The sequence below is a fragment of the Impatiens glandulifera genome, chromosome 2 (assembly GCF_907164915.1).
Source record: "Impatiens glandulifera chromosome 2, dImpGla2.1, whole genome shotgun sequence".
Taxonomy (NCBI): domain Eukaryota; kingdom Viridiplantae; phylum Streptophyta; class Magnoliopsida; order Ericales; family Balsaminaceae; genus Impatiens; species Impatiens glandulifera.
Window position 1 is genome coordinate 16345804 of NC_061863.1, and position 13348 is coordinate 16359151.

Below are 13348 nucleotides of genomic sequence, written 5' to 3' on the forward strand. Positions count from 1 at the left end.
ACTAAATTTTTATTTATTTAATTCAATCACAATAACTTTTATATTAAATAAAAACAAAAACCTAAAATTATACCCTTTTTTTTTATCAATTATATTATTTAAATTATTAATAAAATACTCTTATTTATTTAAATAATTATTATTTTTTTTATAATTTAAATAACCAATATTATTTTAACCATTAATATACAAGCCTTTATTTTCAATTTTTTTCCAACTGTTATTGTCTTTTCATTAATCAAAATATATATATTGGACCCATCCCAAATAAAAAGTCAAATATATTTATTAATTATTTTAAAATTATATTTATTTTTTGGATTCACTTCATATAAAGAATATTGTCTAAATTTTTAGCTTTATTATTTTCTAAAACAATATAACATATAATAGTAAAAATCATAAATATAATAACAAATAGACTATTTTAAATATTATATTTATATATTTATAAAATCCTTCCCTAATTCATTAATTAATTTCTTACATATATTTTAAAAGTAAAAAATAATTTATTACATGACAATCTAATTTAGCGGAGAGAGAGAGTAGTGTGAGAAAGAAAGTGCTTTGGCTTGAATAAGAAAAAAACGAAAGGGTGTTGAATGGGTTGATCGGCGCATCTGAAGAGAGGAAGAAGAAGAGAAAATAGGTTTTCAAATTGTAGAGAGATAAAGAAGAAGAAGAAGACATCAATGGCTGATTTCTTTATTCATTTCTATGGCTGCTAGCTCTTCTTCTTTACAAGTTACGACTTTTGTTTTTTATTTTAACACTGATTCTTGTGGGTTTGTTTTTTGTGTGTGAATGGAAGAAAGATAGATAGATGGTGATAATGGGTTTTTTGTAAAATAAACGTTACTGTCCTCTTGAATCCAACCCCACCACCACCACCTCTTCATCTTCTTCCTTCCTCCTTCACAAGCACCTATTCCTCTTTTTCATCTCTTTTATCTTCTTATTTCTTATACCCTTTTCCTTTATTTTCTATTCTAGACCCAGTAGAAGAAACATTGATTAAGGAAGACGGAAAGTCAGGAGTGGGTTTCGGTTTCTCCATCGTATTATCCAAGGATTTCTTAAGATTGATTCCTATTTTCAGCCTTGAGACCCGCAGATCCGTCGCTCAAATCTGCTCTTCTCTCAGTATGTTCCTCTAATCTTACCTTGTTTTTATCATTCTTCTCTGATCGATTCATCAAACCACCGTCTTTGTTAGATTCTCTACTTCATTTTTTTGTTTAGGTTTTCATCTGTAAACGTTTCTTTTCATAAAGATTTTGATTTTGTTCTGGGTTTATATACCCTTTTATCTGATTCACATAGATTTTGTTTTGTTTATAAGGGAATCATCAAAACCCTTCTGCTTTTCTGCCTAGACTTGGTTTTGCATATTATGTCTAGGATGATCTGCTTGTTTGTTTGGTTGGATTGAGCTGGATCCTTGCTTTTGCTTGTGTGTTCTTTACTGCTATACAATGATAGTGTTTTTGTTCATATAAACTGTAGTTTTGAACTGGAAATATGCTTGGACATTATTGTATATACTTGTGTGTTCTTTACTGCAATACAATGATAGGGTTTTTGTTCATATAAACTGTAGTTTGAACTGGAAATATGCTTGGAGATTTTTGTATTCTACTTGGTTGCTATATACTACTTGATTTAGGAAATCCTGCATCATATGTATATCATTGCTCCTTGTTTGATTCATTCTGAGTCTATTTGGAAATTGCTAGTTTGTCACAACATGTAGCACAAAATGCAAGTGATTATTGTTTGGTATACGTTTTTCGTGTCATAAGATGTGAAAACAAATATGCCCATGGTCACAGTTCTCATTTAGGTGTCTTTTGCAGTTGCCATTGTGATTTATTGACATGTTTTTGTATAGTCTCACTTGTATTTCAAAACTTCCATCCATGTATTGAGATGATTTGGATTGTTGGATCTTATAATTCATGGCTGGCAATTGGAACATCAAAAGGTGAAAGAGACACAGTTTTTGTCAATATCATTTGGATGATATGCATTGAAAGAAACCACTGTGTTTTTAACAGAGGAAACAATGTCCCTATTTGAAACAATATATACATTTCTGAATGTGTCCATCAAATATAATCTTGTCTGATCCATAGTTTTTGTATCCAAGTGTGTTTATATTTATTCAATTATTGTATTATATGGGCTTCCAGGTCTTTAGTTCTTTCACCTTTGCTAATTTATTTATTTTTCCTTGATGCAGATTTGCAAAAGCATTCATCCTTAAAGCTCTAGCTTTCTTCTTCTTTAGCCCTAAATGCAAGGGCAGAGGGGTGCTGTAGGTTCATTGCCTGATACATTAGGCTTACCAATGTCCTCAAATGATTCAACTCTAGATCAACAGATCTTCTGGAATAATATGAATAATTCTGCAAATACCATTCTACCCGATTATATGGGCCCCCCTACTGCCCCCCATGGAAACTCGATGAGCTTAGGTGGATGGTCGTCATCTTCTTCTTTGCCGAGTCCCTTTAATGGGGATAGGCCATTGTTGGGATTACCACAGTTTGAACCGGTTCCTGGCTTGCCTTCGTTTGCAGAAAGTTCAAACTCTCGTAGGGATATTAACATCAATTTGGAGGCTGAAAATGTTGATGAGGATTCTCAAATTGTCCAACAACATCCTAACCGTAAAAGAAAGGCTAATGAAGGACAGTCGTCTAATGGCGGTTTGACTATATCCGAGAATAATAGTGTTTTTCCTTCTGAACATATTAGTCCGAGGCTTAGTCTAACTATTGGAGCTGCTTCTGAAGCTCCACTCTCTTCTGGTGGCAATACTGATAACTCTCGTAGAAATTTAAGGGCGAGGACAAATTCTTTGCGAAGACAAAATGAAATTGCAAATGCGAATAGTTCTTCTAATAATGGTCCGCAGACTCAACAGCTGGCGAGGCTTATTTCCCTGAATAATGGTGCTTCATCTGAAAGTGGGTTGCCTACAGATCCTACAATTTCTCGTAGACGGGCAGCTGTTGGGCCACGACGAACTCCGATGATGTCATCCAGGTGGAATAGAGGTTCTAGTTCGAGAAATCATGTTAATCCTCCACCGATATTTGCAGTTGCCTCTTCTGGGCCTGGTGAATTAATTGCGGCTCCGAATCCAACGAACTTGAATTTATTGGGTGGAAATTTGAATGGTTCGACTTCTCGCTCTGCTGATCCTCTTTGGTTTGCTAATCAATACCCACAAAGACTTGACATTCTTCGGCGGTCATTGATTGCTGCTTCTGAAATGGCTCCCAGAGGCTCGACTAATCTGCAAGAAACACAAATTCCGAGAGGTGTTGGGGAAGTTGCATTACCACAGTCTAGACAAGTTGATGGTGCTTTCGGTCTGCCCTATTCATTACGAACTCCAGCTGTTGCTGCTGCTTCCGCCAATGCAAGACGAAGCAGGATCATGTCTGAGGTTTGTTGCTCTTATTTATCCAAATGATTATTTTTTTAAAATTGTTGAACATACAGATTTTCATTGTAAATATGTCGGCTTGCTTTAGATAGTATTTAGTTTAGTCTGGAATCTGCATGAATAACTTGGGCCTTTCTAGCAGTCTATTTTAAGAAGGCTTTGTTTGATCATGATTTGTTGGATAATCAGTAAGTTATTTCAAAATTACCTTGATTGTTTGGGTAAAAATATTAGGGGTATATATATATAATGAAAACAATTTCTTTTTTAAAGAAATAGAGGATGTTTTGGTTGATGATTTGACCGATATGATTATGATGCCGTTGATGATAGTATAATGGAATAATACCATGTTTTTTTATTCTTTTATGATTGGGTTGAATAGGACTGTTTGACGGTTAGGATTATTGCAGATGTGAAATATATGAATCTTATAAACTCCTCGAGAATGTTTATTAACATATAATGTATATATTTTTGGAAATGTTACAGATCCGCAATGCTTTGGATCAAATGCGTCGAGGTGATGGTTTGCGTCCTGAGGTTAGGTCTCATTTTACGCTAAAGTTATATTATCACAAAGTATTTAATTTAGGATCTCACAGTTTTTGTTATCATATTTATCATGAGATTGTTCCAAATAACCCACATTACATACTCATCAACATATCAGTTCTTTCATCAAATCATCCATTTAAATACTCAAATACCCTTACACTTTTGTTTATAATTGCAATTACTATGGATATGTTGGGGCTTGTTTAATATGGTTTATTTGTATTACCAATATTCCATCCTCTATCAGTTATTAAACACTTAAAGGATATATAGCAAAATCAAACGATGGCTTGTTTGATGTGTTTTTTCTAAATAAAGTACTATCCCATCTACAATCACTTCTTCCATTATCATTCAAACCATCAATTAAATATCAAAATGCATTTCACTTAATTTCTTGTAATATTTTAATCATTAGACCTAAATTTTTTAAATAAACCACTTTTTGATCAAGATATAATAAAAAAACAGATTATTTCAAATTAACTTCAGATCAAATAATCCCTGGATCAGATACAAGTTCTCTTGGTCATTATCAAAATAATTAAAATAACCTCATTTTCATAAAACAAAACTGTTTGAGAATAATTTCGTGACCCCATTTCAAACAATCCCAAGGTTACATAGAATTGCTAGTTATGAAGCTGGTGCTTAGTTCTTAAGTTTTGCAAACTTAGGATTTGCTAAGCATAAAATTAATCATCTAGGTATTGAGCTTGTCAGTATGTGATGGGACTGTATTTTGTTTTCTCCCTAGTTTATTAATTTTGGGATTTGGCAAACTTTCTAAGAGTTTATAGCTTCTTTTCTTGGCTTTGTCTTTGTCTTTGTCTTTGTATATTAGCTAGTTATTTTTGTGATGAAATAAATCTCATTTTATTGTTTGTTTGCCTTCTTGTTTTACTATAAATTTGGGGCCTTGTTTGATCTAAGGTTATTTGAATAACCCGTTGGTTCTTTTTCAAGGAATCTTGTTTAATGTTTGTTATTGAAAATTATGTTATTTGGGGTTATTTATGTAAAAAGACATTAAGGCCTTGTTGAATCTAGGGTTATTTGAATCGCCCATTGATTATTTTTTAAGGAATCTTGTTTCATGCATGTTTGTAAATTAGGTTATTTGCGGTTATTAGTGTAAAAAGACATTAAGTCCTTGTTTGATCTAGGGTTATTGAATAACCCATTGGTTATTTTTCAAGGAATCTTGTTTCATGTATGTTATTGTAAATTAGGTTATTTGGGGTTATTTGTGTAAAAGGACGCTATGGCCTTTTTTAGGATTGGGCAACCTATCATCTTTCATCCATCCTCTCATCAGTTGCATCATTTTCAAATCTTCAACCAAAATAAAACTTTCTTGTTTTAGGATGTTATGGTTCTTGAGCAGTCAATGTTCTTCAGAATGGCTGACGCACACAGGGATATGAGGCTTGATGTGGATAACATGTCGTATGAGGTGAGAGGCTGCCAATCTTTATAGTCGATTTAGTCCGGTTTGAACATCACTTTATTATTCTTCGTTTCTTTCTTTACAAACACAGGAACTGTTGGCTCTAGAGGACCGTATTGGATATGTCAGCACAGGTTTGACTGAAGAAGCAATCACAAGTCAGCTAAAGAAGAGGAAGTATTTCACAATTGCAATGGGTTCTCAGACTGAGTTTGAACCATGCTGTATTTGCCAGGTATTTCATATTTAGATAGCGTTTCTGTTCACATTCTAATTCCAATTCCATGTAACCAAACATATTGCTTTCTTATTCTTACCAGGAAGAGTATAGTGATGGAAAAGACATTGGAACATTGGATTGTGGGCATGAATTTCATGCTGGTTGCATTAAACAATGGCTGACACAGAAAAATTTGTGCCCCATTTGTAAAGCAACTGGCTTGAATAATACTAATAATAACAATTCATCATGAGAAGAACCATTTAGTTGAGAAAAGATGAAAGGGGAAGGTGCAGGCTTTGTGGAGATGATGACCAAAGCTTGTTGTAGCATCATCTCTCTCTTTTTACTCTATTTATCATTTTTCTTTTTAACCTTTTTGGCCCTCTATAAGAGTTTATTAATTGCTATACAGTATACTTATATTGTTTCAGTATTCTCTTATAGATTTATTTATTTTGGGATTGATGTCTTTTATTCTTTGAGGTGGATTTTGTTTGTTAATTAATCCTTTTTTAGCCCAGAATGTTGTCCAAATAGAATCTAGATTTAACCTTCTATTATCATTCATTTGCATCTTAGGGTTATTTGGTAATGCTTTGTTTTGTAGCAAAATAGTTTTTCGATGAAAAAAAAAGTTTATTTAGTTATAATAATATTTAATGTTAAAAATATTTTTAAAGAAACAACTATTTGTAATGATATGAATTATTTAGTAAAACTAATCATTGATGATAATTTTTGTTTTTGATTTGGTCTTAAGTTTTACACAAAGAATGTCTATTGCTTATCACCTGATTGGGCACTTTGTTTTGAGACTTACCCTGTTTGAAAAAAGAATTAGGGTTCATTAATGTTAATTGATGTTAATATGTTAGTTCCTTGATTATATATTTTTCTTTCAAATGATTTTATTCTCTTTCTTTCAAAAGTATTTTTTTTCAAGTAGTTGAGTATGAACACTCAACTTTTATTTTGAAAAAAATGTAAACATGTGAAACACAATATGCGTTTAGTGAATAAAAAAAGTACAATTTTTTTTTGAATAGAAGCAAACGAGCATAAAGTCTTTGATTATTTAAACTCTAAAATTTTTGTCTTGGAAATGTTCTTATATTCTTTTCTTTTTAAATTGTCCACCATATTATGAAAGGGTATAGGCTTTCAATCATCACTTATGTTATTGTTTCTCTCCACCTTATCCATTTTTCCTAGAAGTCAGCGACGGTAAGCGACATCTCCCACTGAAAGTTGAGAATGCTTTGCCGAAGGTCCCACATGTCTCTAGGAAAGGCGCAATGGAGAAGAATGTGATCGATAGTTTCATCGTTCTTCTTACAGAGACAACACCTACTGGCCAAATGCATCCCTTTCTTTTTTTGTAAGTTTGACGGTACTTAAAACTCCCTCATTAATTGCTTCCCACACAAAAAAGAAATCATAGAAAAGATTTTGGATTTCCACACTTCCTTCCAAGGGAACCGAGTTGGTGCCCTTTAGATGGTCGCATGGTAGATAATACTAGTCTTAAAATCCGGGGAGTCAAACAAAATAAAACTATCGTCAAACTCTGGTTGAATTGTAACTTGCATAAGGGTCTCCAATAAACTGTCAAGTCTGTCCTCTTCAACGAGCGAAAGGCAGCGATGTAGTGTGATTCTCCATTTAGTGAGGTCATAAGTTAGTCTATAGAAGTCATCCACTCTTGCTTTCTTTTTATTAAAGATCTCATATAAGTCCCGAAAGGATTCAATCAATTTCTCCCTAGGATGCCACGTGTCATTCCAGAAATCATTTTACTTTCTGTTTCCATTAAGAATGATATGAGAAGGAGAGGAGTGGGTAAATGATCTTTCATGTCCTTGTAATGTTCCCAATATGTTACTATTCTGGTGAGATCTCCCTGAAAGAGGCATTCAAAGAGTCATTCTAACTTTTAAACCTCCACCACCACTTTCAAAGGAGAGAAGTACCAAAAAGAGAGATGTCCTTGATTCCAATTCCAAGACCACCTCCAGAGATGTTAAGTTTTGTAATGTCCCACCTGACCAGATGAGTGACCATAGTAGAGTTAGTGTTACCCAGAGAAAGTTTCTCATGATATATTCAATTTTGTTTGCCAAAGAGATTGGTATAGGGAAAAGGGACATAGTGAAAATAGAAATTGTGGCAAGAGAGTTCTTTACCAAGACAAGTCTACCACCCTTAGAGAGAAGTTTTCTCTTCTAAAGAGCTAATATTTCATCCATTTTCTCAACGACATGGCTCTAAGAGGAAAACTCAAATACTTATAAAGAAGATGGCTAGTTTTGAATCCCAAAATGTCAGCAAATGCATGTTTGTTTGGGATGTCACCAATGAAAAAACCCTCAGAATTTTCTCTATTAATCTTGAGTCTCGAACACACCTCAAAGATGATGAGGATCTTCATAAGACATGGAGGTTATCGGAAATGGGCTCTACAAGACAAAGTGTGTCATTTGTAAAAAGTAGATGAGCGATGAAGTTAGCCCGTCTCGATGTTCCCAAATTTATTTCTCTGAAGAGCCTTGCGGTGAATGCTCTCTCGAAAAGCTTAGATAATCATTCCATGGAGATATTAAACAAAAGGGGCGAAAGAGGATCCCTTGTCTAAGACCCTTCGAGCTCTTAAAAAACCCGTAAACATTACCATTAATAATGATATAGAACCTGGGTTCAAAGATGCATGTTTTGATCCACTTTCTCTACTTTTTCTAAAGCTCATCTTTTCAAGGATAAAAACAAGGAAGTCCTAGTTGACATATTAAAAACTTTCTAAATGTCTAATTTGCAAAGACAACCCCTCTCCATTTTTTCTAATGACAGAATTAATTCACTCGTTAGCGATGAGTGAGACATTAGAGATCTGTCTTCCTTAAAAAGAACCATATGTTTATGAGAGATAAGGCTCGGTAGAGGACTTTGAACCTATTTACAATGGTTTTAGCTAGAATCTTGTAGAAACTAGAAACAAGGCTAATAGGCCTGAAGTGTTTGAGCTCTTTCGCTCCATGAATCTTTCTAACAAGCACAATGAAACTAAAGTTCCAACTTTTTTCATAAGAGGCCGTCTCGTGAAAATGCTTGAACGATCTTTAGTAGTCATCTTTAATGATCTCCAAATTGTTTTGATAAATGTAATAGTGTAACCGTTGGGGCCAGGGGTTTTATCCCCGCCGTACCTAGAAATGGCTTCCCCTATCTCATCAGTCGTGAACTCCCGCTCAATAAACCATTTGATCATTACAAATATGCAAACACAATCCCCGAGATTAGATCTCTTACTAGCCCATTCAGTAAAGAGATCTTCGTAGAAAGAGAGAATGAAGTATTTAATGGTTGATGGATCGGAAGTCTTGACCTCGTTAACCTTAAGAATATAGATCTTATTGTATTTTCTACGATAATTAGCGAATTTATGGAAAAATCGGCTATTTGAATCCCTTCCTTGAGCCACAGACAACGTGATCTTTGCCTAGTGTTATCCTCTTTCAATTTGTAAAGAAAATCGAGTCGCTCCATTAATGTGAATATATTGAATGCCTTAATATATGTGAGAGCACGTTCTTCCTCCAACTTGTTGAAACACTCAATTTCATTACAAACGTTAGAAATGTTTGAATGTAGGGAACCAAAGTTGGTTTTTCTCCATTCTCTTATAAATGTTTTGAGATTTTTAAGTTTGTGAAAAAGGATAAAAGATGGTCTCCCCTTTATCGTAGGATGATTGGACCACCACTTCCCCACTTCCTGCACGAAATTATAATTTGAGAGAAAAGCGTCTTCGAATCTAAATGGAAGTTTTGGTTGAATGGATAGGTCAAATGTAAGGATAATAGGTTTGTAGTCTTAAATGCAACACCGAGTTCTAGAGCATAAATTCTTTAGGGAGTAGAGACTCTCCTAGTCAGAGTTTTAGAACAATATGTCGATTCGAGATATACTCCCGTTATCGTTATCACTTCGTTGAGTATATTTCAACCCCTTGAGGATATGGTAAATAAGAAAGGAGTCACTAAATATTAAATATGTCCATCTACCTTGTTCCTCTCGAGTTTTTTCTTTTGCTTGGGGATTTGACGAGGTTGAAATTGCCATATATGCACCACTATAAACGCCAATGCAAAATAATATCATTAAGTTCCTAAATGAATCTTAGTTTGTTATTATAATTCACCGTATAGTACACATCACTGAAGGCCCATAAATCTCCACTAGTGAGGCATTTGAATTTGATGAAGACAACGTAGAAGATAGGGGTGTTCAATATTTGGTCTGAACCGAATATCTGACCGAATTTGAATTCATCGAATTCGAATAAACCGAATTCATCGAATTCGAATAAACCGAATTCGAATTTTATTTTTGGTTTCGAATCGAATTTCAAACCAATTCGATTTCAAATACGATTTTCGAATTGGTTTTCGAGTTGGGGTTTCAACTCGAAAACCAAACCGAAAACCGAAAACAAAATTCATTTTTTATTATTTATTATATATAATATACAATTTATTATATATAATATATGATATATAATATATAATTATTTATTATATATAATATATAATATATAATTATTTATTATATATAATATATAATAATTTATTTATTTTATTATATATTATATATAATAATTTCTCATTCATTCTCTAAACCTAATTTTTTAGCAGCTTATCTCATTTATATTCTCTAACCCTAATAACCCACTTCATATATATTCTAAAATTTCTTAGCCTCTTTCTCTATTCTCTTAACCTAATCTCAAGCCGTCATCTCCCTCTTTCATCTCCATTCTCATATCAAATTAATTTAATCTTTAGGTCATCTCTGTTCTCATATTAAATTAATCTAATATTTAGGTCATCTTCCTCTTTCATATGCAATTAACATAATTTTTAGCCGTCACCTCCCTCTTTCATCTTCATTCTCATATGAAAGAGCCTTCATGCTTCAACTATATCTCTTCTCCATTCTCACATGAAAGTCTTCAGACTTCAACTACATCTCTGAGTTGATCTATTTAATCTCAATATGTCTTAGCTTCTTCTTTGTCAAAATTGTTAAATCTTGATATATCTCTATGTCGTTTAACACTTAATGTGAATTCAAGATCTATCTTTGTCGTTTAACACTTAATGTGAATTCAAGATCTATCTTTGTCGTTCAACATCATAATTCAAATTTTGTTTTGAATTAGAATAATCTGAATTAAAAATTTAACAATAAAAGTAAAAAAAAAAAGAAAATCGAATTGGATTGAATTCGAATTATTCAAAATTCGAAGCGAATATTAAATTTGAATTCAGTTCGGTTTTCAAATTAGCTAAAAAAAAATAATTCAAAGAAACCGAACCGAGAAACTCGAATAACCTGAAAACCGAACCGATAAACACACACCCCTAGTAGAAGCCCATAATAATCTTTTCATCATTGAAGAGATTTACATTCCAAAGGACAAGAATACCTCTTGAGTGCCATGATCATTTAAGTTTGCCCACTTAAAGTTGTAATTTCTAGTAAGGCCTATAAGAATACCTTTTTCGAGATCCATGATAAGGGTTTCCTAAATGATAATAATATCGCACTTACAAGAGTTAATGTATGACAACACTGAATTTCTCTTTTAGGGTTGTTAAGCCCCACACATTCCACGTAATAAGTTTTCTTAACATAGAGAGTTTCTAAAGTTGAGTGTCCCTTGTGTCTCCTCGCCAACACTAGAGGGCGGTGGAAGGTCTTGCTTCCGCTTCTATACCCTCCATGGGTACATTACAATTCGCCCCTTTAGTGTTGTTATAGTTAAAAAAACAACTCCATTCCTTGCAAACTCGGTTCATTACAATATAAGCATTGGACCCATTAACCACTTCAACCTTCAACCATGCCAACGAGATTTCTAAATTCAATTATGTCGTAATCTCGTTCATATTCACCTTCGGAGTTGTCATCAATAGTAAATATTGACTCTTCAATATGATTAATAGGAGTGGAATAGGGGACATGAGGTATGTGTGTTGTTGTTTGGGGTAGAATGAGATCTGATTGTGGATATGAAGGAGGTGTGGTTGGAAATAGGATGTGTGGGTTGACCATCTGGGGATGAAAATAATTGGGAAGGTTGTGATTTGGTAGTGATGAATTATGAAGTTGTGGTTAAGAGATTAAAGAGAAAATGTTTGGATTAAGTGGGGCTGGTATGAGAGGGTTAAAGAAGGAGTTTGATTGATGGATTTGCGTTCTGTTTATGCTTCTATGTTTAATGGGCCAGTTGTGCCTTCTTGAGTAAGAGAAAGCGGTTATACATTAAGTGATATAACGAGGTGGGTTATCCAGGATTTGTGGCATAGGGTTTGGAGACAATGGTATTGTTTGGTTTGTGACTGTGGAATACGTATGGGTATTGGTGGTGTAAAGCGGGAGAGGGTTTTAGAAAGTTGGAAGAATGAGGATAGAAGGTGTGCATGGAGATGGGGGACATGTTTATGTTATGTGGGTGTTTGAATAGCTTTGGGAAGGGTAGAAGGAGGTGTGTGAGATTCATGTAGAGGTTGTTATGGGTTATGGGAATTGAATGAGTGTTGGCAATTTTGTCGACCTGGCATGTGGCTGTCTCGCTTAAACTAGGCAGCACCGGATTGATGTACTTAATTGAAACTGTCGGGCCAGCTTCCGACCAAACTAGAAGGTCATAAATGAGGTATTTGTCTTTGACCTTGATGCGAGCCACTGTTTGTTGCCCAGAGCCTTTGATTCTAATTCTTGCCCACTGCAAATTAGATTTGCACAATGTCAACTTATCGATCTCCACCAATCTGCCATATGAGTTACCAATCATGGTTAGGGTCGCCGAGTTCCAAAGATGGAAAGGAAAACCAACAATTCGGATCCAATAATATTGATTCTTTTCGGGAGTGGGACAACATCCAACGAACTTGTTCCATCTTTGAAAAGAGACAATGTGTTCATGAAAATCTATTTTCTACTTGCCATCCTTTCCTTATCCTTGTTGTTCAAAAACGAGAACAATTGGAATGCCCCACATAAGTCTCTTACCTTTACCATTCCTTAATCGATAAAGATTTTAAAGCCAAGATTGAAGCTCCTCCGCCTTTGGGCTGACACCATCCCATGGATACGAGGCTTTACGCTTGATGCCACAAAATGGACCCCTCTTATTTATGCCAATCCATACCGATGTGTCTGACTTGTCCTTGAAACTTCCTGCTTTGAGATAACGGTAACATGACTTAATTAACAGACCATCTGGCCAATAATCTCGCGTCCTCTAGACTCAGGTGGTTGCTTTGGGGTGCCAAGAACCCTTTTCTATAACAATGATAACAATTTCAGGATTTGAGCTTTCTTCCAAAACGATAAGCTTATTTCTATACTTAATAGGGTGTCTCTAAATGTCTTTAGGAGATTTTGAGAGTTCATTCGAATAAGTACGACCGGTGGAAGGAACCTAAATGAGTGACTCGACAGACTTGTGGGGTGAACTTGGTGGAACCTCGACCTGGTGGGTGGCTATGTGTAAAAGGTTGATATGTTGGTTTGTGGGGCGAATAAACAAGGGATTGTCAGGAGGGTGGAAAGCTTGGGGCTTGACATTTTGGTTAGTGTTGGAAGGTCGTGTAGG

General features: G+C 34.4%; 1 protein-coding gene across 1 annotated transcript; it reads left to right on the top strand.

Moving 5' to 3' along the window:
- The first annotated feature begins 561 nt into the window (after nucleotides 1–561).
- On the top strand, nucleotides 562–6210 carry LOC124927161 (probable E3 ubiquitin-protein ligase RHG1A). Its single transcript, XM_047467522.1, has 7 exons — nucleotides 562–747; nucleotides 997–1146; nucleotides 2246–3460; nucleotides 3953–4003; nucleotides 5385–5474; nucleotides 5560–5703; nucleotides 5789–6210. Exons 3-7 carry the CDS (start codon nucleotides 2300–2302, stop codon nucleotides 5939–5941), a joined length of 1599 nt encoding a protein of 532 aa, XP_047323478.1. The 5' UTR covers nucleotides 562–747; nucleotides 997–1146; nucleotides 2246–2299; the 3' UTR covers nucleotides 5942–6210.
- Nucleotides 6211–13348: the final 7138 nt, after the last annotated feature.

Coding starts and splice junctions, on each gene's coding strand:
- LOC124927161 (XM_047467522.1), top strand. CDS start 2,300: ATGCAAGGGCAGAGGGGTGCTGTAGGTTCATTGCCTGATACATTAGGC. Junction 4,004..5,384: donor GTGATGGTTTGCGTCCTGAG/GTTAGGTCTCAT, acceptor TTCTTGTTTTAG/GATGTTATGGTTCTTGAGCA. Junction 5,475..5,559: donor TGGATAACATGTCGTATGAG/GTGAGAGGCTGC, acceptor TTACAAACACAG/GAACTGTTGGCTCTAGAGGA.